The sequence below is a fragment of the Carcharodon carcharias genome, chromosome 34, assembly GCF_017639515.1.
Source record: "Carcharodon carcharias isolate sCarCar2 chromosome 34, sCarCar2.pri, whole genome shotgun sequence".
NCBI classification, from domain to species: Eukaryota; Metazoa; Chordata; class Chondrichthyes; order Lamniformes; family Lamnidae; genus Carcharodon; species Carcharodon carcharias.
In genome coordinates this window covers 22,388,465-22,413,583 of record NC_054500.1, presented here as the reverse complement: position 1 = coordinate 22,413,583, position 25,119 = coordinate 22,388,465, and the positions used below count along the sequence as shown (strand labels likewise).

Sequence of the window (25,119 nt, the reverse complement as noted above, 5' to 3'; positions counted from 1 at the left end):
TTATGGTACCTTCTGTGCTCCTGAAAAGGCATGGTAGAAGCAGGAGACATAGGTCATAATAGCCTTCTCATCAGGGCGGGCGGTGTTCACAATGTCTGTGGGTAAACAAAAATATTAAGAGAAGCTTCTAGTCAACATCTTAAGCTGTTGCATTCAAACACTTCTGCATGCATTAGCTTCGGACCAACTCTGCTCCAACGTACAATTTTACTCATGACATTTTTACTTAGCTTCATAAAAGGGAATGAGGAAGTGATGAAGCACACAAATAGCTTTCTTCTTCTCTCAAATCTACATGGGGCTGTTCATAAAAGGAAGATTGGAGAGAATCAACCCAAAATGCCTTTACTAGATTTTCCACCTCCAAAAGGAAATGAAGTCCAGAACACCATTGCAAACTGAACCAATCACAGCAGTTAAATTCTGGTCTGATCCCGCTGTATTTGAACCACAGCAGAAACTAACCAGACATTATACTTCAGGGTGCTGATTGAAATCAAGTGTGAAGGAATTAAGTATTTTGCAGAAAATGCATCCACCCGAACATTTGCAGAAAAGAAGCAATCCTTAGCTATCCCAGTAAGTATGGAAAATCAAAACAGTATGAGCATCTATATAAATATTTAATTATAATGAGACCACAAAAAACAATTTACATTCTGCAGTCATTCCAACATTCCACAGAAAGCTGTGTTAAAAATATATTTTTTTAACAGTCCATTAAGTATATTCCATCCTTAGGTTATGCATAAGGATGTTTTTCTCACCGCCTACTGATTCCACTGACTTATTTTAAACAAAGGAACAGACCCTGGCAGAATGGAATCCTGGTAGCATTTAATATTCCTGTGTTAACATTGTTTACTAACCATAGTTGGACTGGTTTACTGTTGGTTAATGTATAACTTGCACTACTGCACCCTGCCATAGTTGCTTCAAAAAGACTGCAGAACACCATAATGATGTACCACTCATTTAGCAACCCTCAGCTAGGTGCACAAACTGGACTCATTACAACTTTAAATATTTGGTCAGCAAGTTCAGTTGGGAAAGGCAAAAAGACTAGTATTTGTTCCTGAAAATTCTATTAGCTGTGGCACTATAACTAAAAAGGGCATACCTCAGCTAAGTAAAATCTCAGTTCAAAAGCAGAATAATCTAAATACTGCTCTCAAATGTATTTGGGAGCTGAGTTGCAGCTGATGTATTTTTTTCATAGGGTGTGCTTGTGTGGACATGCAAAAATGAAGGTAGTGCTGTTAAAAAGGATAGAAGGAAAAATTCAGTTATGAATGTGGAAATAATTGTTCATATTGCGTGGTTAAAGCATTGCAGTAACATTGTACAAGTGTGAAGCAAGCATAAATTGCATAATAAATCACATGAAGGTTAAATTGAAGTGTGAATGCCCTTTAGATGTACATAGGTCAAGAGAAGTCTATGAGCAGACATTCCATTGGGCTGTCCAACCTGCAGCTCATTGACCACATACAGCAATTGCACCCGGCCTTAGTAATTCAGCTTTCTAAGCTGACAACTCTGTCCTATCTACCCTTCTATTTATTTATTATCCTATGAATCTTGAGGGTTTGAAAAGAGCTAGGGTTCACTGGTGGATAAATCCCAAATCAATATATTAAGATTTGTTAGTAAAAGTAATTTGAGGTATTTGCAAATTAATGGGAGCTCAATAATGCGTGCGCACACGCAACCCCAAAAAAAAGGTTGGGTGCTCCTGCTGCAGATTAAACAAATGGGTTTTAGCAGTTTCAAATCACAGAATGGATTGTTAAATTGAAACAAGAAACTGGTTTGGAGTTACAAAATGTTGGGGTACCAGAGCATTAATTGGAGAAGTCAAGTCCAGGGAAGTACTAAGCTCAAATTTCTACATTTATAAGACATCACAAAACTATCACTAACAAAATATAATTTTAATTACATAGCCCTGAATGGAGATCCTGTTCCCTAATACGTTACTCCCAATTATGTTGCTGCAGTGAGGTCAATTGCTGGGAGGGTCCATTATAAATGATGGGATGTGACTTTAGACTTACAGATGTCTGGTCCTAGGAACTAAAAGAAAGCAGAGGATGCAAATTTCCTAGCCTATATCTGCTACAGCCACTTCTGGGCAACTGAAAGTACACCTTAAAATGAGTTTATCATGACAATGATCAAAAGGCAGTTTCATTAAAGTTCTTTTCTTTTGTACTTTAAAAGGCTTAATTCAAGCCCATTCATTCTCTGCTGACATCTACCCGTTTGCCTTCCAGTAGCAATCATTGATTACAGAAAAAAAGGAGGATCATGAATCATTTTCCCCACCCTGCCCCCAAATTTAGGATCAACCAACCCAAGATGCCTTTTCTGCCAACTCAGCAGAGTTCAGCTTGTTTGGCACACAATCAAGTTTGTACCCTTCCTGGTCTGTATGGCTCAGCCAGTATAATAGAAAAGCTCCACACGCAAATCAGGAGCAAGGATATATTCAGTCTTTATTTGTTTTTAACAAGTGGAAATTATTCAGAATTACGAATGAAATGATTCAACATATGGGAAATACTGTAAAGACAATTCATAATCTTCATGCATGATATATAGTGTGTGCATCAATGCATCAGCTTTGCATTTGGCAAGGAAACATCGGCATCATCATTCCCTAATGGCAACCATTCCCTACACTAACGATATTCACAATAAACTTAGTTGTGTAAACTATTTTGTGATGCTTGGGTACAGTAACTAGATACAGTACAGTTTCTTGTACAAAGATGTCAGACTCATGCTGCAGATTGCACACTGGGTACAACTAGGCCCAATCAGCCCCAACATTTCTGGGCACACACTCCCGCTGATGCAATTAACAAAAAAGTTCTATCATGGATCTACTCCAGAAAGCCAGTTAAGGATAGTACGACAGCCCATCTTTCTCAGTCTTATATTTAAAGTGAAACATTAAAAGTATACCTAACCACTCCAATGTCTGTGTGTTCAAGTGAAAACCCCAATTATATAAAAGCAAAAAACTGCGGATGCTGGAAATCCAAAACAAAAACACCTGGAAAAAAACTCAGCAGGTCTGGCAGCATCTGCAGAGGGGAACACAGTTAACGTTTCGAGCCTGAATGACCCTTCAACAGACCTAAGTAAAAATAGAAGAGAGGTGAAATATAAGCTGGTTTAAGGGGAGGTGGGACAAGTAGAGCTGGATAGAGGGCCAGTGATAGGTGGAGATAACCAAAAGATGTTACAGACAAAAGGACAAAGAGGTGTTGAAGGTGGTGATATTATCCGAGGAATGTGCTAAGGGTAGAAAGCAGGACAAGCAAGGTACAGATAGCCCTAGTAGGGGTGGGGTGGGGTGAAGAAATCAAAAAAGGCTATAAGATAGAGATAAAACAATGGATGGAAATACATTTAAAAATAATGGAAATAGGAAAAGAAAAATCTATATAAATTATTGGAAAAGGGGGGGCGGGATCGGAAAGGGGGGTGGGGATGGAGGAGAGAGTTCATGATCTAAAATTGTTGAACTCAATATTCAGTCCAGAAGGCTGTAAAGTGCCTAGTCGGAAGATGAGGTGCTGTTCCTCCAGTTTGAGTTGAGCTTCACTGGAACAATGCAGCAAGCCAAGGACGAATATGTGGGCTTGAGAACAGGGTGGAGTGTTGAAATGGCAAGCGACAGGGAGGTCTGGGTCATGCTTGCGGACAGACCGAAGGTGTTCTGCAAAGTGGTCACCCAGTCTGCGTTTGGTCTCTCCAATGTAGAGGAAACCGCATTGGGAGCAACGAATGCAGTAGACTAAATAGAGGGAACTGCAAGTGAAATGCTGCTTCACTTGAAATGAGTGTTTGGGCTCTTGTATGATGAGGAGAGGGGAAGTAAAGGTGTTGAACCTTCTGCGGTTGCATGGGAAGGTGCCATGGGAGGGGGTTGAGGTGTAGGCAGTGATGGAGGAGTGGACCAGGGTGTCCCGGAGGGAACGATCTCTGCGGAATGCCACCGGGGAGGATGAAGGGAAGATGTGTTTGGTGGTGGCATCATGCTGGAATAGGCGGAAATGGCGGAGGATGATCCTTTGAATGCATCCATTGTTTTATCTCTACCTTTTAACCTTTTTTGATTCCTTCACCCCACCCCACCCCTACTAGGGCTATCTGTACCTTGCTTGTCCTGCCTTCTACCCTTAATTAGCACATTCCTCAAATAATATCACCACCTTCAACACCTCTTTGTCCTTTTGTCTATGACATCTTTTGGTTATCTCCACCTATCACTGGCCCTCTATCCAGCTCTACTTGTCCCACCCCCCCTTAAACCAGCTTATATTTCACCTCTCTTCTATATTTACTTGGTTCTGTTGAAGGGTCATTCGGACTCGAAACGTTAACTGTGCTCCTCTCCGCAGATGCTGCCAGACCTGCTGAGTTTTTCCAGGTATTTTTGTTTTTGTTTTGAAAACCCCAATTAATGCCTTGCACTTATTTCTAACTAAAACAATTGATAAGCAATTAACATATTTACATATGTTAATGGTGATCACTTTTGCCAAGTTATTTGAAAATACACTTCATTATATGCAACTTATTTAAAGTCACAAGTTATCCATTCCTCAAATAACTGGATCGCATTTACAATAGGTACAGTGTTACTATAGCCCATTTCAATAATGGGAAAAGTATGTTCACAAGTAGGGATGATCAGAAGGTCTGTCTGGCACTCCTTGTTCATACTGCAGTAAATACAGCCCATCTCTCCATTTCCTTTCTTCTGGCCTATTAATCACTGTTCACCTAAAGAAAATCTTAAGATTCTGAAAGGGCTAGGGTATACAGAGGTTGTTTCCCTGGCTGGGAAAATCTAGGACACAAGGTCAATCATTTGGGGCTGATATCAAGAGAAAATTCCTCAGAGGGTTGTGAATCTTTGGAATTCTCTACCCCGGATGTTTTGGGTGCTTCATTGTTGAGTATATTCAAGGATGAGATAGCGATTTTTGGCATCTCAGAAAATAAAGGATATGTGGAGGGAGCTGGAGGGTGGAGTTGAGGTAGGGCATCAGCCAAGACCATACTGAATGGCAGGGCAGGCTCAAGGGTCTGCAAGGTCTGCTCCTACTTCTATGCCACGTTCTTATGAAATGATATCAAGGACAGAGTGACATTAGTTACCTTATTTTTTTTTTTTAAAAAGGTTAGAAAATTCACTTAGCAAGATGAGTTAACCGGTGACTTTAGAGTTATCCAATCCCAATACATGCGCTACAAGGATGATCTGCACATTGTCCAGCTATAGGTTACCTAGGGTAAACCTTCAAACATGTTTGCATCAATCCAAAATTCTAAACAGGACTCAGAAGGCTGCTCTCTCAGCTTTATTCACTTAGTCAGACTCTTGGTATTTTGTCATTAACCAAATTCAAATACAATAACCCACATTGCCAAATGAAGAAAGGTTAACAGTCATAACAATTTTATGTTAACAACCTCCAGGAACTTTTTAAACCACCCGCTAGAAGAAAAAAATGGTTCACCAACCTACCAGAGCTAGCAATTGGTGTAACTTTAAGGGAAAGTTCAGAGCACTCCAATTTCATAAAGTAGTCTGCAGAATTTTCTGGATTCTTATATGATGTAAGTGTTAGGAAACCATCAAATCCTAAATAATCAGGCTACAGACTGCAAAATCTGCATCTTCAGGCATTGCTGTGATTTCAAGAACCAAGCGTCTCCAAAACCTTTCAAAATTGAGCTAAAGATTGGACTCTTCCAGTTGGCAACCTCAATGAGGTAACTCAACAATTGAGGGTTTCACAACTTGACTCTCTATATTGTTAATAAGTTTAGTACCTTCATTAAAAATGTGAAAACATTCTACTCCAATTTACATCTATTATGAACTAAAAACTCCTGCCCAGAATCTCAAAATCATTACAGCGCAGAAGGCTGCCATTGGTCTATCCTGTCTGCACTGACTCTCCAAATGAGCAATTCACCTGGTGCCATTCTCCCACCAACCCTGAACACCTTCCTTTTCAGATTAACCTGCCTCCACAACACACAGACAAGGCAGTGCATTCCAAGCCTTAACCCATCACTGCATGAAAAAATTCTTGGCCAAATACTTTAAATCGGTGCCCTCTGGTTCTCAATCCTTTCAGGAGTGGGAATGGTTTCTGCTTCTCTACCCTGTCCAGACCCCTCATGATTTGGAATACCTCTACCAAATCTCCTCCTAGCCTTCTCTTCTCCAAAAGAAAGTCCCAACTTCTCCAATCTACATAATTGAAATTCCTCATCCTTGTGATCTTTTCTGCACTCTCCCCAATGCTTTCACATTCTTCCAAAAACATGGTGCCGAGAACCGGAAGCAATACTCCTCGGAGGCCGAACTAGTACCTTATACAAGTTCAACGTAACCTCCTTGCTCTTTTACTCTATGCCCCTATTAATAAAGCCTAGGATGCCATATGCTTTATTAACCGCTCTCTCAACCTGTTCTGCCCTCAATAACTTATGCACAAATGCACCCAGGTCCCTCTGCTTCAGCATCCCCATTACGTTGCACCCTTATATTGTCTCTCCATGTTCTCCAGCCAAAATTAATCATTTCATATTTCTCTGCATTGAACTTCCATCTGCTACCTGGCTGCCTATTTCACCAACTTATCTATGGCAGTAACCTGTTGGTGCTGAACCGCCATTAAATGAACAAACTCTATATGGAAAGCAAGTAACTTGTGCATTCAAAGCCTGAACTGAACCAAGGGTTCTACACAATTAGAACAAAAGAAGTGCACAATGCTTTTTTCAAGGGCGGTCACAGAACAGAGCTATCCATACAAGTGTCTGACAAAATACAGCAGGCGCGCAAGTATTTTATTATAGGGAGGACAAAATGACTCACCTTCTGCATCCAACATCTTGGGTATATCCAGATATTTCTCAGCCACTTCAAAGGCATTATTTAGGTTTGTGAGTGGATCATCCTGAGGTATGAGGGGAAAAGGAGCCAAAGGGTCAAACACTAATATCTCATCAGTAGAGCTTAGAGTTTCAAGGTTTGGACTCTTAAAATGTTTTTTCTATCACAAACATAAGCATCCATTTTGAACAAAATAAATGAACGAGATGCTGCAGTTGTGTCCTTGAGAACAGATCTAACACCAAAACATGCAGGGATCGCAAGGTCTGAGAGAAAATTTTGCTTCACACATTTAATCATCTTGTTCAAATTGTTACATACCTTCCTCAGCTTGTCATAATCAATAAGCTCCGGTCTGTGTCTATGAATGAGCGCGTTGAATGCCAGGCCATCTTTCCAACTGGACACCAACATTAGAAGCAAAATCCAATATTCGAAGATTGTAGGAAAGAAAATAAAAAAAAATCCATTCCCATTATTTCAAACCATTAAGCCATAAAGACAAAGATGAGGCATCTACAATTATAGATGGGTATATTGCAAAAAAATAGAACTCCTTTTCTCTCACTTCTGAAGTACCTAGGAATGTTTATCTACATTAAAGCTACTTTAACAAGAATTGTTCGACATCAAGGGATGGACAAAAATATCAGAAGCGATGTCCATCACCAATACCAGTCACCCAAGCACAGTTATTCTGCCTTCACTGAATTCCAAAATATCAAGTACACAAAGCTGAATTATTGCACAACTTGCTTATTTAGACAAATATAACTCCACTAATCTCAGTACCATTTTTGTTGGCAATGCTTATGTTATAATCCCAGTAGGAACTGTTAACATTTAAAGAGAAACTTGAACATCGTTATTAACCAAAATAAATTACTCCACAAGATTCCACAGTTTAAAACAAATATGAGTTTTATTATACAAGAAACAAGTCTTGGATGAATACTTAATACTTTTACTTCACATCAAAATCATAAAAAGATTTTAAACTAAAATTCTCAACAGAACTTCCCCTTTTTCCCTCATGACTTTCCTCAAAGTCTTTGGCTTATCATCAAGCTGTTGAGGTTCCTCCACTTCCTGAGACCAAACCAAAATGCCACAGCTCTCAGGAACTGTTCCTACTATTGTCTGAGGTATGAGCTTTCTTAGGGTCCTTCCACTAACCTCTAGCTAAACAACCCTCCACCACTCCTTAAGCATCTCAATTGTGGACACTGCAGGTTAGTGCCTCCACCTCAGGAATATTCTCCATTTCTGATAGCTCTTTTGCTTCTGGTTTACAGCTAATTTTCAGCTCTTAAGACTCTTTCTCTGCCTCGATGGGCTTATATCCACCAATTTGGGTGCTTTTAGCTCCAACCCCCAAATCCATCAGGCAAATTGTCAGAATTCCAATCAAGACTCCATTACAAATTTAGAGATGGGTCATTTGTTTTAATTTTCTCACTACTACCACTGACCTTGCAATATAAACACAGGTTACCTTTTAACGGTAATTAACCCAGGTTTGTTTGATTTGTATTCACATGAGGGTTGTTTATCAGTTTCTTAATCAGGCTTGTCCACTTATTCATGTTAAAAAAATTCCAATTCCTAAAACTAAAATTTAGATGCTAAAACATGTCAATTTTGAAACTTGATATTCGCAATGCATGTTCTTTTAAACAGACTTCTGGGTCAAATTACGTCAATCACCCAAGCAAACAATTGGGAAATTAAAAATTGCATTGAAATGTTACACCCTTTATATTGTGGGCTTACTTCCCATGGAAAAAATCTTGTTTGTAACAACCTTCCAGTAACCCTCCTCTAATCCCATCATCATGCTGCAGGGTTGCTGTATTGGCTTTTGCATTCTTTCTATATGACAAAATCCATCGACCATGGCATGAGCCCAACTTTGTATTATCAGAGCTGTATTTACACTATAAAGGCAGATTAGCAGTGGGATGGATGCAATTTAATAGAAATGTGTGACTATACAGAGACAATATAAGGAATGAAGAGTCACCGGAAAAACAGAGCTGGATAAACAGACAACAATGGTTCAATGAAAATTCCTTGATAGTGCAACATCTATAACAAGTATGACAGCATTTTGGGTTTTAGACAAACAGGCACAAGAGGCAAAGATAAATGTATATAAAGGCAATGAGTGCGTAGTTTCTAGGCATTCCGTTATATAAAAGACATTAAAGCCAGAAAACAAACATACACCAGAATGAGAAACTAGAGGAGAGATCTGAAATACTGACCATTTCCAGTGGAGCAATGAAAGCAAAAAAAGGGGATTTAAGACAAGTGTTTAAAACTGTTAAAAGGTGATGAGGAATAGGGAAAACCATTTCCTCTTGTTGGGAATTCAGAGGTAGGGGAGTCCTAAATTGAAAATTGTCAGAGGTTGGGGGTAGAGAAATCTTCAGCACAAGGAGCAGTCGAGTCAGAGAGTACTACATCTTAACAGGAAAGTGGGTAACATTTGAGAGAAGACGAAAAGGGCTAGCCGGAGGATTGTTGAGGGATGAGGGAAAAAGATTAGCTTCTGCAAAACAGAATGCCCATGGACTAAATGGTCTTCAAAAATACCAGTAAACTTGAATGAGAATCTAATGTAGTGTTTTACTTTGCTGCTGAATCAAGCCCACAGAATCCAATACATACTGAAAACTGCAATAACTGTCAGTCCCCTTTATGTGGGAATGGGCTAAATGCCATTCTATTTTATTTGTGGCAACATTTAAATTGCAACAGTTCAATTGAATCAACCACATTATGCAGAAGTGTCACCATTAACTGTAAGCAATCAAGAGGGAAGTGGTTTGGGACAATGGAACAACATGTTGACATGGCAATATTTATGATGCTGCTCATGTTTTTGCTGTAAGAGAGAAAAGGCTAATTAAGGCACAGGTCAAAACTCAATGGATACAATCATGCTCAGCCAAAATGACCAAATGGGCAACTGAACTAGGAGTGCTCGATTCCAAACACTGGAGATTTTTTTTTTTAAAAGAACTTTTACAATTGAAATGTAGCCTTCCTGTTTTTGGGAGCAAATAAAGTTTAAGGAAATGCATATTGCATACAGCACTCTTACCACCAGCAGTGGAAGTTAAGTGCACCCAAGTGCTCAAATGAAGGGCAACTATTAATAGTTTGCTGCAGAGCTTACATGAACATGAGCATCGATAAAGACTTAACAAATAGGTCAAAATGACAACCATCAAAACTGGTTGTGAAAAAAATGACCAGTGCAAGTTCTGTTATTGGAAATCTGTCCCTCCGATTCAAGCACAAATTAGTTTTCTCCTGTCACTACAGAAAATTAGGTGATAGTCTATGCTGCACCCATTACCTGATGTGGAAGTTCTGCACATTTACATTCTTGTATGGTGCAGTCTTCCTCTGGCACCACAGCAGCAATCCCTCCTTCGCAGAGGTCTCTGGAAAAGAAAAGGTTTTGGCAATAGTAAGGAACAAATCAGAAGTGTTGAACTCTCAAGCAGCCCCAGAGCACTTTACAGCATATATCACAAAGAACAAAAAGCACCTTAAAAAAATACACTGAGATTAGCAACTTTGCACACAAAACAAAATTGCTACCTGGAACCATCTGGTTTTCTGAAGTTTACAGACCCCACAGGACATTCTGCATTCAATACCACCTGGCTCACAATGATTACTTCGAAATATGACCCTGACGGGAAGCAATTTCTCAACCTGGAATGTGGATGGTCTCATTGTAGGAAGATATACCTGTTTAGCTACAATAAAGATCACTAACTCACCAATGACTACAGTGCCCAAGTTAATAAACCACTACTTACTGAATTTACAGATCAACAACTGTGATCTCTCAGCATTGTACACTGCTGCCAGTGGAAAGTTTAGTTTTAGAAGATATCAAACAAGATCAACCAGCATACCTCTCAGGTGTCAAGAACCTTTAAAAATCTATGTAGATCAACTTCATGTCAGTTGACATGTAGTCAAAAACAAGCAAAAACAACAGCATCCACACTGGAACACCAGTCCTTAAAACAATTGATAATTAATAAAATAAGATAAAAGCAAAAAACTGTGGATAATGGATATCTGAAACAAAATCCAGAATGTGCTGGAAAAACTCAGCAGGTCTAACAACATCCGTGGAGAGAAAGAGTTAACATTTGAGCCCGTATGACTCTTCTTCAGAGAACTGATAATTAATCAATCTGTCTGATGCAGTCAGAAAGGCCAATTATCTTTAATCCTCACGTCATGCTCAACCACATTTGCAGTTACTTGATCCTGTTGGTGAAAATAATTCAAAAGGTCTTTTATTTCTGTTTCAAAACAGTTTTAAATACAAATTTGCTTAATTGGCGAATTCTGCAGAGGGATACTTTTCCATTTTGGCACCAATTGCCCAAGTAAAGCATTTACATCAGCTACAATGTGGGTAACGCTCCATCTAAGTTGTGCAGCAATCCACAATGTACCGAGCACTGCAACAAATGGGCTGCACACAGGACAATAAAAGTTAGAGGCAACAATAATCATCGGTCAGTTGTACAGTAAGGTTATTGCTAGTGTTCCCTCAGTATTCCCTTCATCCTTTGTAGGGCAATGAGAATTCTTTCCATATCCTGCACCAGCCAAAGTCTGACAAAAATTTATCAACTTACACCGAAGTATGGACAATCTCATCCAATGGGCTCTCTCAACATGAATGGAGTGGAAGCTATCTCAAAGTTTTAGAAATCTCCAGATTTAACAAGGCAAAAGAATCAAAATCTCCATCTGCCCAGGCTGGATTTTAAACTAGGTCCTGGAAATTACTAAGAATGTGGTAAACCACTGCGCCAGCCCCCTTTGGGACATTTTAACACGTAGCTTATACGTGCCCGAAACAAACCACAAACAGTTCATTTTCAATTCTAAAACCACGCATGATCTTCAGAGTAGCAGAAAGAATTCAGCTCCCATGTGCACAATAATCAAGCTATGAACTCAGATCCATAGATGGTCACAATAAGATTCCATGCTTCAGAAACAAAATCTATTCTTACCTTCAACAGATATGTCTTGAATAGCAAAACGAAGGATGATAGTCCAGATCATACCTAGAGTCATCTTAACATTCCCATCCACAATTTCTGGGGAAAAAAAAGGCATGAACAATTTGAAAGTTGTGCAGCTTTTCTTCATCTGCAAATAAATTAATCTCAGCTGGAGCACAATTAATTAATATTGCTAAGATACATAGAACATCCTTACACATCACTTCCGTTACAGGTTAAACACAAACTCTCCACTTAAAGCAAACTGTGCAATAGAATCACGAGGAAATTAGGAAAGCCTCAATCCTTATAGAAGAGGATTTCTTTAATCCAGAGTCACATTATGTCCTTAAATTGTTCCTAAGTGCTCCATAATACTGACATACTGTTACAGTAAAGTCCTGCCTTTTGCAACTTCCTTGTTCACGTATTTGCTTACCCGGGCTTTACTTTGTATGCCGCATTGCCCATCGCGTGAACAATGTTAGCTTATTTCTGTTTCTTTCCTCGTGGAGACAGCAGCCAGGATGAAGGTATGGAACTCGAGGGGGGGGGGGGGGGGGGGGGGAGAGGAGAGAGAGACTGCGAGGTTCTTGAGCAAATTGGTATAGGGAGTGACAAGGTTTTAGAGGTGTTGGCAGGCTTAAAAGTGGACAAATCTCCAGGCCCAGATGATTTGTGTCCCAGACTGCTGAAGGAGGCAAGGGAGGGGATCGCAGGGGCTCTGACCCAAATTTTTAATTCCTCACTGGCCACAGGAGAGGTGCCAGAGGACTGGAGAACAGCTAATGTGGTTCTGCTACTTAAGAAGGATTGTAGAGATAAGCCAGGGAACTACAGACCAGTGAGTCTCAGGTCAGTGGTAGGGAAACTATTGGAGAAAATTCTGAAGGAGAGGATCTATCTCCACTTGGAGAGGCAAGGTTTGATCAGGGATAGTCAGCATGGCTTTGTCAGAGGGAGGTCAAGCCTAAAAAATTTGATTGAATTTTTTGGGGAGGTGACCAGTTGTGTAGATGAGGGTAGTGCAGTTGATGTCGTTTATATGGATTTCAGCAAAGCCTTTGACAAGGTCCAAAATGGGAGACTTATAAAGAAGGCAAAAGCACATGGGATACAGGGTAATTTGATAAGGTGGATTCAAAATTGGTTTAGTTGCAAGAGACAGAGGGTGATGATAGAAGGCTGCTTTAGTGACTGGAAGCCAGTGTCCAGTGGCATACCACAGGGATCTGTGCTGGGTCCCCTATTGTTTGTCATTTATATAAACGACATAGATGACTATGTGGGGGGTAGGATTAGTAAGTTTGCGGATGACACAAAGATTGGCCGGGTGGTTAACAGTGAGGTTGAGTGTCTTGGATTACAGGAAGATATAGATGGGATGGTCAAATGGGCAGATAAGTGGCAAATGGAATTTAACCCTGAAAAGTGTGAGGTGATACACTTTGGAAGGAGTAATTTGACAAGGAGGTATTCAATGAATGGCATGGCACTAGGAAGTTCTGGGGAACAAAGGGATCTTGGCGTGTGTCCATAGATCCCTGAAGGCGGAGGGGCATGTTAGTAGGGTGGTGAAAAAGGCATATGGGACACTTGCCTTTATCAAACGAGGCATAGATTACAAAAGTAGGGAGGTCATGTTGGAGTTGTATAGAACCTTGGTGAGGCCTCAGCTGGAGTACTGTGTGCAGTTCTGTTCGCCACATTATAGGAAGGATGTGATTGCACTGGAGAGGGTGCTGAGGAGATTCACCAGAATGTTGCCTGGGATGAAACATTTAAGTTATGAAGAGAAGTTGGATAGACTTGAGTTGTTTGTGTTGCAGCAGAGAAGACTGAGAGGCGACCTGATCGAGGTGTACAAGATTATGAGGGGCATGGACAAGGTGGATAGAGCAGCTGTTCCCCTTAGTTGAAGGGTCAGTCATGAGGGGATACAAGTTCAAGGTGAGGCAGGAGATTTTGGGGGGTGGGGGCGGTGGTGGGAGGAAATTTTTTTACCCAGAGGGTGGTGACGGTCTGGGATGCACTGCCTGGGAGGGTGGTGGAAGCGGGTTGCCTCACCCTTTAAAAAAGTACCTGGATGAGCACTTGGCACATCATAACATTCAAGGTTATGGGCCAAGTGCTGGTAAATGGGATGAGATAGGTAGGTCAGGTACTTCTCACATGTCGGTGCAGACTCGATAGGCCGTAGGGCCTCTTCTGCACTGAGAGATTCTGTGAAGACGGAACAGAGACTCAACATGTTTTACTGGGGAAATGGTGTCGAAGTCTCTGGAAGCAGATTCCTTCCATTAGTCCTGACCATGAACATGTGACTTTTTTTTGAAAAAGAGCACCTTTCTGACAGAGGTGAGACATGGTGCCCGGAATGGTTGCAGCTGAAATGCAGCCCAAACGGAGAGAATAACTTGGAAATGTCCAAATCTCTCAGTCCAGAGCTACAACAACAGCTCCGTTCAATTTTGAAACGTTCACCAATTTTGTCTACCAGCTCTGAGGCGGCTCATTTTCTTCTTTAATGAGAATTGTCTCTTTAAAATTTCCAATACACGGGGAGAATTTTACACACCCTCCCGCCCGCAGGATTTTTCAATCTCAAAGTCAGACTTTTGAGTGGCTCATCCAATTTTGAGGCTCTGCCCCTACCGCAACAGGCTTGTAAAATTCCACCCCATGTCTTGTATTGCTCAGAGGCGTCCCCCACCATCTGTTGTATACAGGTGCTGTACCACAATTTGCTGTAGAGTAACTACATAGACCAATGCTGCCCCCATCATTCCTGGAACCTAATTGACTCCCATTGAAAAGCAGGTTAACCATTCACGATTTTGCCATTGCGAGGTTTCACAGGGATGTCACCTGTGAACAGCAGGACTTGGCAAGTATGTAATAGTAATGTTCTCCACTCCCATATGAAGAACCTTAGAGGGGTAGAGAAAAGCAGGCTTTCCAGATGGATAGTTAAACATTGGTATTCAGTTCAACAGTTAAAAAGGTCTGCAACAGGTCACCATCCCATATTAGAATAGCATTGCTTGGGCAGGGGGGCGGTTTGCAGAGAAACAAACCAAACTCAAGGAAATCTAATAAACAGTGCAACGCAAGTTCATAATGCAAGAATGATCAAGCCTGATTCTGGCTCAATTACACCAGAAATAAAACATGCATTCTGAAGCAGTTTTAGCTCAACAGAAAGGAAAGGGAACAGTAAGCATGTTGAAAACAAACATTGGAATTATAGCTAAAAATAGTCTGTCACATCTGTATTAGATTAAGAAAACTCTATTCTGGCTTCACTCTAACGTGAACATATTCTAAAATGGCATTTGACTGCATTGTTGAAAGCAACATCCTTTGAGATTTTAGACTAAGAAAACACTGCCCGTCACTGTGGCTGCAAGAACAATGATGTCAGGCAGTGCATTCCATCCTAACTTATTGCATGAAAATGCTTCTCATCACTACTCCTGGTTCTTTTTTAACCGTCTTAAAAATTGGTGCCCTCTGAATGTCGATCCTTTAGCCTTTAGAAGTATTTAATTATCTAAACCCATCATGATTTTATAATATCAAATTGCTACTCACATAATTAAATTACTCATTACTGGAACTATTCTAGCAAATTTTCTTTGTACCCTCTCCAAAACCTTCATATCCTTCCTAAAGTGTGATGCCCAGAATTAGATACAATACTTCGGTTGGGGCTGAACTGAGAGTTTTATATTTAGTTTGCATAATGTGCTCCAGAAATGCAAGGCCTATCTTCCATTTTTGGCACTGCTAAGGGGCAGTCTATATAGAAATCACCCTCCAATCCAAAAATCCAGACATGAGATATTACAGGTTTTTGCCTAAAATATATTGTCAATAAATCACTGTTAGACCATTATGTAAAATCAGATTACTTTGTTCACTTTGCTGACATTTTACAGCTGTAACTTAACCATTACCTGCACCAGTAATTTACTTTGACACACAGACATACATTCCAGTTTGAATCAAATTGTATTCAAAGTTTCAGAAAAACATCTGGAAATCATACAGGACTAAACTTGCGAAATGTTTCAATAACCAATAATAGTTTGAGATTTAACTTTATTCGATAATTGTTTTGGTGTCATCCTAGCGTTTGTATAATATTAACTAGTTTTCCCTACAGTTGCCTTTACTGGCTAGTAAGTCACAGCGACTAGTTTTAAAGTGCGTTCCAGCCCACTTCCAGAGAAACCGCTTCGAAGAGAGATGTATTAGCTGGTTTCTAGGCAACAGAAACTGGCATCAATCGGCATAGTGAATAGTTAAGCCAGAGCATATTCTCACATGGGCAGGAGGTATGAATTCAGCACCCATTTTAATTAGTGAAGTCAGCAGCTCAAATCCTTGAACAGTGATCAAAAAAATCTAGTCTTACATGATTAGTGGAGCTTTGCTCCTCTTTCCCCCTCCAGTTACACTTTATAGAAATTACTTGCAACCTTAACTGAATTTTTGTCTGTAGCCAATTACAGTTAAAAATAATCAAGATACCAAAAATGCATAAAAGATGCATCCAGGAGATTTAGTTGGTAAGCATAGTGATATTGTGTTTCATTCTTAGCAAGTGGTATGTTCAATTTTAGTGAGAATGATCATAAAAGTTATACAACTGGCTTCTCAGTGCAAGAGGACAACAGAAATAAATCAGGGTTTCTGATCATTTGTGACAATATGATGAGAACAGGATCAAGTAGGATGATGACAACACAGCTGAATATCGTTTAAGTATACCGTTTAAGCTTACATGAGAATGGCCACTTGGACAAGTTACATGCTTTCATTAGTGCCTAGAGCCATTTGCCAATACCCGACTCCCCAAAGGAATTCACAGAGCAGAAGTCAGGAATATGACTGAATACTCCCCTCTTGTCTGGATGAGTTTAGCTCCAGGATCAAACAAACATTCAAGAAGTTCACCACCATCCAGAAGGAAACAATCCACTTGATGGTACCCGTCCACCACCTTCAACATTCACTCCTATCACAGGTGCATCGTGACTGCAGACTATACCATCTACATGATGCACTGCAGCAACTCGTCTAGGCTCCTTCAACAGCACCAGATTCATGACCTCTACCACCCAGAAGAACAAGGACAGCAGGCACACGGATGGGACCACTGCCTGCAAGCTCCCCTCCAAATCACACAATCCTGACTTGGGAATATATCACTATTCCTTCACTGTTGCTGGGTCAAAGCCCCGAAATCCCTTCCCAATGGCACTGTGGGTGTACCTACGCCACATGGACTGCAACAGTTCAAGGTTGCAGTTCACCATCACCTGAGAGCAATTAGAAATAGGCAAAAAATGCTGACCTTGCCAGTGACAACCACATCCCATGAATGAACAAGAGCAGGGGTGAGAGAACGATGGAAAAAAATAATATGCTAAGCTATATGGAGCCAAAAGTCACCTGGTATGTCATGGTTAGGGTTGGTATTCAACATCATGACTGGCAAGCCCCATTGTCTGGGCTGCATGTCCAATTTTAAATTAACTAAAAATCAAGAAACAATTTTCTTGAAAAGATTAATGAACACATCCAACTCCATGCAAATTGGTAAAAACCCATTTCTTCATGGACAAATCACATACATGTAAATACTTTTTCTTACCTTCTGCTCCAATGGAAACCAACTTCACTCCCTTGCTTGCAATAAAATCCAGCGCTTTGTTGACATTGTTTATTTTATGCACCCTCATTTTTCCACGCTCTGGTTTAGGTAGTCGCTCTCCTAAACCAAGAAAAGTTTGTATATTTGCTTTTATTTTGCATGAAATTACATAGCCATAATTCAGAGAACCTGCTTTAGGTTGAAATTCCAGTAGTACTTGCATTAAGATTTTAAAAGTTTCAGATCGTTCATTTGATGGTTTAAAAATGAACAAGGAATTAACATAACATAGATAACTGCAAACAAGCAGCAACAGTGGGAAAACTCATGAAAGTCTTGCAAACTAATACCATCAATATTCAAAATTAAGACTTTGCCTGGGTTGGAAGCTTCATAGGTAAAGCTGATGGTGAAGAGGACAGTGAAGACCTAGGCATCAGAGAATGATACCAGCAGGAAAATTCCAGGATATTTGGACAGATGGAAAAAAACTTCAGAACATCCCCTCAGCTATTCTGACTGCACTTTTTGGAATGCTGGAGTATGCATTAACATTTGCATACAAGCAGATTCCAGCTTTTATCCACTGATTAGTTTATTCAAAAACATCATATCAAATCTGTTAAATATGATCACAATTCAAATATACCTGCTCAAAAAAAGTGGTGAGCAGAATCTGATGCTGAAATAGTTTATTCAGCAAGGAATTAAACTATACAAGAGGGTTCCAGCTTCAATCCCCAAACTGTGCCAAGTTAATTAACCTCAGCTGTGGTGGCAATATTTCTACAAATGATCCCTATCCAGTGCCCCAACTAGAATTATGTAAATGCGGACAACTAGCCATGACAGGCTCGAGCTTGGCTCTGATGCCCCAAACAAGTCTGACAATACAAATCGTTGAAGCTCAAACAACGACAGCCACAAGCATAGGAAGGCATCCATGAGACCCAACTTAAGAAAAGTTAACATTTTCAAGACATGGGGAAGTGGAAGGAAAAAAAAACCAAAGCCTGCTAACCAATCCTGCAAGAAAGAAAAATGAAACCCTCATGGATTGAATTCTGTCTATGCAACATGGGTGGTAAAGAATCACAGGAAATTTATTTAATTCTCTCCTAGCTCCTATTTTTTCCCCTCTACCCCTGAAGAGCTGCGGTTAATATTTGTGTAAGGTAGCTTGCATTGCCTCAAAGCGGCCATTTTGCAAGTGTAACTGTTAACATTCTGCTATTCCCAGAACAGGAACTTGGCCAATATTTCCCTTGGGTGTGCAGATAACAACTGGCCAAGATCAGCTATCTTGGCATTGACTTAAGTATGCAAACTCACTGAACCATCCAGAAAAAGGAAAGAAATGAAGTTCAACAAGTCCTTACAAAAAACTGCTTTAAAAAAAATTGAGACTCCAAAAATCCCAGAAGCAGAATGAAATTATATTGCATCAGAGTCCAGGTTTGGTATTTAGTTTAACTGGATTATTACTTACACTGACAATGTCATGAACAACAACATTAAATCTTCACTTTTCAAAATGAAGAAATTATATTCACAATTCAATTCTAAAAAACAGTAAACCAACTGGATATTCTGAATCTTTAAGAGGTGTTCTTTTGCCCTGCATGGGGCATGTTTTAAATTGTGGAGCTCACACTGTTGCCATACAAGTATGATCTAAGTGATTATAAATCCTACTGTTGGATGGTTAGCTCTCCCGCCTATATCAAAAATTAAGTAATGCTTTAAAGGCTGCATTGTGCATTGACTGAGTGCTTTCATTGCAATTATAGGCCAAGTGAATGCTAATGAAATGATCATGGAATGCAAGTTTTGGATATTTGTGCTTCAGAAATTATTCAGACAAACCTTTAAGAGTAAAGAGTTGTAAAAAATTAACATTGGAATCATGTTTTTATATTTGAAGATTAACTTTTACCATCTTTTTCTGCTGATTAAGTTTTGCTTAAACAGGAAATGCTCACATCCTTTGAACTTGGAGCTCCTAAGCCTGACAGCATAAACATGACATTGTAACAAGCCTAGGCATGATTTACCTTCAACTATGCACATCAAGTTAATTCCCTCAGAATATCAACTTCAACAGCTTTTAGGCCAGTCTGAAGGAGGTCAATAAAAGAAAATAAAAATATTTCAAACTGCAAGGGGGAGGAAAAATTGTGGCCATTTTTTTTAAAAAGTGGTAAAGAGGCATTCTTGTATCTTTGGGTGAAAAGACATGTTGGCTTGAAACATTTTTTTTAATATTCACATTTGCAGAGTGTGCACCTCCTCACCTGAAATCACCTCTAGTAGCAGCATAAGTTTAAGTCCATCTCTGAAATCTTCTTCAATTACTTCAATCTGGGTCCCAGCCTTCCGCAAATGAGAGTTGCACCATGCAGTAAATGTCTGCAAAACAAACAAAACCATATTCAGGCCAATTCTGGAAATAGTGGGCAACCAAGGGACTAGTGAAAATGAAGAATTTTAATTTCTATGGTGCTATTGCCTTATTGGGGCTAAAAGCTGACAAATCCCTGGACCAGGCAGTGATCTGGTGAAGGATAGTACTGGAATCAAATCTTTACTCAGTTTTACATTTACTCTCAAAATGAAACATTACAAGCATACATCTTGCAACTTAACCATATCACAGCTTCAATAATGGTCTCTTTATATAGGTGCTCAAGTGAAATTGCTGCCCTCTACATGCATTCAATTAAATATTATACAATGGCCTGCATTAAGGTTTTAAGAGGTGGTTGGAGATAGTGGATGCCCTGTTTTTGATCTGAGAATTCCCTAAATTCTAGAACAGAATCCGTGGGTTGGAAGGTAGCAAATATGACCCCACTATTCAAGAAAGCAAGGAGAAAGAATAGGAAGCTATAGGCCAGTTAGCCTAACCTCAGTAGCAGGGAAAAGGCTAGAATTTATAGAAACATGGTAACGGAGTGCTTAAAATCATATTTGATAGTAACAGATTTATGAAAGTGAAATTACTTTATTTGAGGGTCTAACTAGCAGGGTGATGGAACTAATGGATGTAGTGTATTTCAATTTGCAAAGGGCATTCAATATAAGGTTCCAAAACAGGTTATTATACAAAGCTGGGTTCTGTTAGCATAGATTGGGGATTGGTTAATTAACAGAAAACAAAAAGAGAAATAAAGAGTTTCAAGTTTGCTGCTGTAACTAGGCAGGGTATCAAGGATTTGTGCTCAGGCCTCAGCTATTTACAATCTCTATCAGTGACTTAGATGAGACAATTCAGTGTAACATAACATGTTCGATACAAATGTAGTGGGAAAGTCAACTGGAGAGGACAATGCAGAGGGGGCTGCAATGAAATATAGGCAGCTTGAGTGCGAAGAATGTAGCAGATGGGATATATATGGTGAAGTGTGAAGTTATCCACTGTGGAAAGAAAAACAAATAGAATCTTTTAATTAAGACTGGAAAAGGTTATATTCAGAGGGTCCTGATGTCCTTTTCAAGAAAAAGTTAACATGCAGATTCAGCAAGCAATTAGGAAAGCAAATGGCATGTTGGCCTTTATTGCAAAGAGCTGAGTACATGTGTAAAGAAATCAATGTGCAATTAAATAGGGCCCTGGTTGATGCCACACCTGGAGTAGTATATATAGTTTGGTCTCCATGCCCAAGGAGGGATATACTTGCTTTAAAAGGAGAGCAAAAAGATTAACCAACCAGATTCCTGGAATAAAGGGGGTTGTCATATGAGATTGAGTAGAATTGGCCTATACTCCCAAGCCTTTAGAAAAATGAGTGGTGGTGATCTCATTGTTAGAAATTAAGGGGCTTGACAAGATGGTGTTGGAGAATATCTCCCCTGGTTGGGGAGCTTAGAACTAGGTCACAGTCTCAGGATAAGGAATTAGCCATTTAGGACTGAGATAAGGAGAAATTTTTTCACTCAAACAAATCTTTGGAATTCTCCACCCGAGAGCTGTGGATGCTGTTTGTTGAGTAAATAAAAATCAGATCAACTGATTTTTTTGGATACCAATGGAATAGTGTGGAAAGGCACCGTTGAGGTAAATCAGCTGTTAGCTTCTTGAATGGCAGAGCAGGCTTAAGGTACTCCTGTTGCTGCTTAAGTCGTGAGGTGGTAACCCATGTGATCAAAACTTCTAATCCCTGCTCATGTGGATTATTTTCCCACAAGCAACTTGGAAAAAAAGGTTCTGCACGTATATAGCACTTTCACTACCTCAACATTTCAAAGCACTTTACTTCAAGACTTTTAAGCTTCTCAATTTGTTCTTTGGATGTGAGCCAGAGCTCATTTATGATCCATCCTTAGTTGCCTTTAGATGGAAATGATGAGCCTTATTTCATACTAAGTTTCTTACAGCTCAATGGCTTAAGACACTTCAGAGGACAGCAAATGAACCCAACGTTGCAAGAGTGGAGTCATGTGTAGGCCAGGACTAATGTGAATGGCAGATTTCCTCCAAGAAGAGAGGCAAGTTAGGTTTTTGCACCAATCAAGCAGCTTTAATGGTCAATTTCCTAGTAAGTTTAATTGGCAAATTGGATTCAGAATTGGCCAAGTGGCAGGAAGCAGAGGGTGATGGTCGAGGGGTGTTTTTGTGACTGGATGCCTGTGTCCAGTGGGGCTCCACAGGGAGCAGCGTTGGGTCCCTTGCTGTTTGTGGTATATATAAATGATTTAGACTTGAATGTAGGAAGGTTGATCAGCAAGTTCGTGGATGACACAAAAATTGATGGGGTGGTAAATAGTGGAGGATAGCCTTAGATTACAGGAGGATACGGACAGGCCAGTCAGATGGGCTGATCAGTGGCAAATGGAATTTAATCCGGATAAGTGTGAAGTGATGCAATTGGGCAAGACAAAAGTCACAGGAGTACACGATGAATGGTGGGATCCTGAGGAGTACAGAGGATGAGAGGGAACTTGGTGTGCATGTCCACCGGTCCCTTAAGGTAGCGGGACAGGTAGATAAGGTGGTTAAGAAGGCATATGGGATGCTTGCCTTTATTAGCCGAGACATAGAATATAAGAGCAGGGAGGTTATGCTAACCAGCCTAAAGTGCTGGCTAGCCCACAGCTAGAGTATTGCGTGCAGTTCTGGAATCTGCATTATAGGAAGGATGTGATTGCACTAGAGAGAGTGCAGAGGAGATTTCCCAAGATGTTGCCTGGGCTGGAGAGTTTTAGTTATGAGGAGAGATTGGATAGACTGGGGTTATTTTCCTTGGAGCAGAGGAGATTGAGGGGGGACATGATTGAGGTGTATAAAATTATGATTGAGGCGTATAAAATTATGAAGGGCAGTTAGGTTAGACAGGGAGGAACTTTTCCCCTTGGTGAAGGGATCAATAACTAGGGGGTATAGATTTAAGGTAAGGGGCAGGAGGTTTAGAGGGGATGTGAGGAAGAATTTTTTCACCCACAGGGTGGTGGGAATCTGGAACACTGCCTGAAAGGATGGTTGAAGCAGAAACTCTCGTAACATTTAAGCAGTTTTTGGATGTGCACTTGCAATGCCATGGCATACAAGGCAATGGGCCTAGTGCTGGAAAATGGGATTAGAATAGTTAGGTACTTGTTTGACCGGCACAGACTCAAGGACCTTTTTCTGTGCTATAGACCTCTACGACTATGACTCAATTTGCCATGGTGCTACTGGTAACTTATGATCTACAGAACTGTAATGTGACATTCACCAGAGAACATGGTAGAAATAGTCCCTTGGTTTATAAGCTCACAGCACATGACTCATCTTGAAGTCCAAAAAGCCTTTGCACCAAAGATGAAAGTAATATCAATGCACATGGACTTTTTACATAGAATATACAGAGCGAACAGGCCATTTGGCCCAAACAGTCCAAGCAGTACTTATGTTTCACTCAAAACCTCCTCCCATCCTTCCTAACTAACCATCAGCATAACCTTCTTCCCTTCTCCCTCATGTGCTTATTAACTTTCCTTTAGCTATTCACACCATTCTCTGGCTAAAGTTTCTCTTGAATTCCTCATTTGATTTCTTAGTGATTTATTTTGAGAGCCTCCAATTCTTCTTCCCACAAGTGGAAACACTGTCTATTCTTTCAAAATCTCAATTTTAAGTACTTCTAATAGGTAACCTCCTTAGCCTCCTCTTTTCTAGAAATAAGACACCCAGCCTGTTCCTTTCCTAATAGGTATAACGCTGAGTTCTGCTACCATCCTTGTTAAACTTATTTACACCCTCTCCAGTGCCTCCATCTTTTTTTATAAGTGGTTCGTGCCAAATTCCTGGCAAAATTCTGTATATACTGTAAATTTTTCACAATATAAGTATTTCCAACTCAATAGTCTTTAACCATTGTTGCCACTTATAGGCTACCACAGTTAAATGCACAAAGGCCCTATTGAAACAGATAAACCCATTTAACTAAGGTCTGCAGATTTGTACAACTTTCCACATAGGTCAATGACTTCTGGAAACTTAATTTTAATCCTACAGTCTCTGTACAGTTCTGAGGTTGATTATTTTTGGCGAGAAATGCAGACTAGAGTCTAGGAGAACTGTGTTTTCATTTATTACTGTAACCTCAGATGAGTGCCAATCACAGACCGACAGCACATAATTAGCATCTTATCAGTTTTATGTACTAAACAGCTATACAGTGAAACTGATCAAGAATATGCACAATAAGGGATCACCTACATCTTGTTAGTTTCTTAAAACAGTCCCAAGAATTCCAAAAAAGTGAGCAAAAAATAAAGAGAATGCAAAGTGCTCATTGGAGCACCAGTTATAGTCAGCAAATTGAGAGTATTGCTGAAAGAAATTGAGAGTATTGCTGAAAGAAACAAACATGACTGAGGTTTGTCTTGTACTCATCAGGACACTCGCAAGAAGCCCAATATAAGGGGGAAAACAACAATTTATACTGTGTGAGAAGAGAGTGCTGATTGGTTGACAAATGGCATTGCCATGGAGAATGCACCACTGATGGTGACCGACACTTAACTGCCAAGCATTGTTTGAAATTTAAACCAGGCAGCTTGACCCTGATATTCCTCAGGGCAATGCCTTGACCAGAGTTAGCAAAAGGCTGTCACTTGTTTTGTTTAGCTGAAACAGACACAATGTACGTGCATGTCCTTTGTCTGCAAAGAACAGGACCCTGTGTATTAATATATGTAGCTTCCGGTACATGCAAATGCACCACACCAGGAGCTTGACTGACCATCTTAAATTTGTCAGTGTAATTCTTAGCACACTGAGGATTATTTAGCAAATGTTGTCCAATTGTAGAATCACACAACGTTGCACACTGTTTTGAGTTTTGCAAGTATGGGGTACAGTCTGTACCCTGCCCAGTGCAAACAGCAGCTGGGACATGGCGTTTGATACGATCCACCAGTCTTTGGGGTATATGGCCTATGTACCTTGCATCACACTGGCCCTGAAATTCATATACCACATTACTCAT

At 40.1% G+C, this 25,119-nt stretch overlaps 1 protein-coding gene across 2 annotated transcripts in view; it reads right to left on the bottom strand.

Annotated features, from left to right (window-relative positions):
* LOC121272733 (alpha-actinin-1-like) overlaps positions 1-25,119 on the bottom strand; it is a 108,325-nt gene that overhangs the window by 45,010 nt on the left and 38,196 nt on the right. The window contains exons 2-8 of one of the 2 annotated variants that reach the window (XM_041179511.1): positions 19,942-20,056; positions 17,648-17,767; positions 11,995-12,081; positions 10,299-10,386; positions 7,253-7,331; positions 6,914-6,995; positions 10-95 (exon numbers count right to left, since the gene is read on the bottom strand). In XM_041179511.1, coding sequence (XP_041035445.1) covers positions 10-95; positions 6,914-6,995; positions 7,253-7,331; positions 10,299-10,386; positions 11,995-12,081; positions 17,648-17,767; positions 19,942-20,056 — 657 coding nt within the window. The remainder of the gene's footprint in view (positions 1-9; positions 96-6,913; positions 6,996-7,252; positions 7,332-10,298; positions 10,387-11,994; positions 12,082-17,647; positions 17,768-19,941; positions 20,057-25,119) is intronic. The other variant, XM_041179512.1, reaches the window with a different exon arrangement.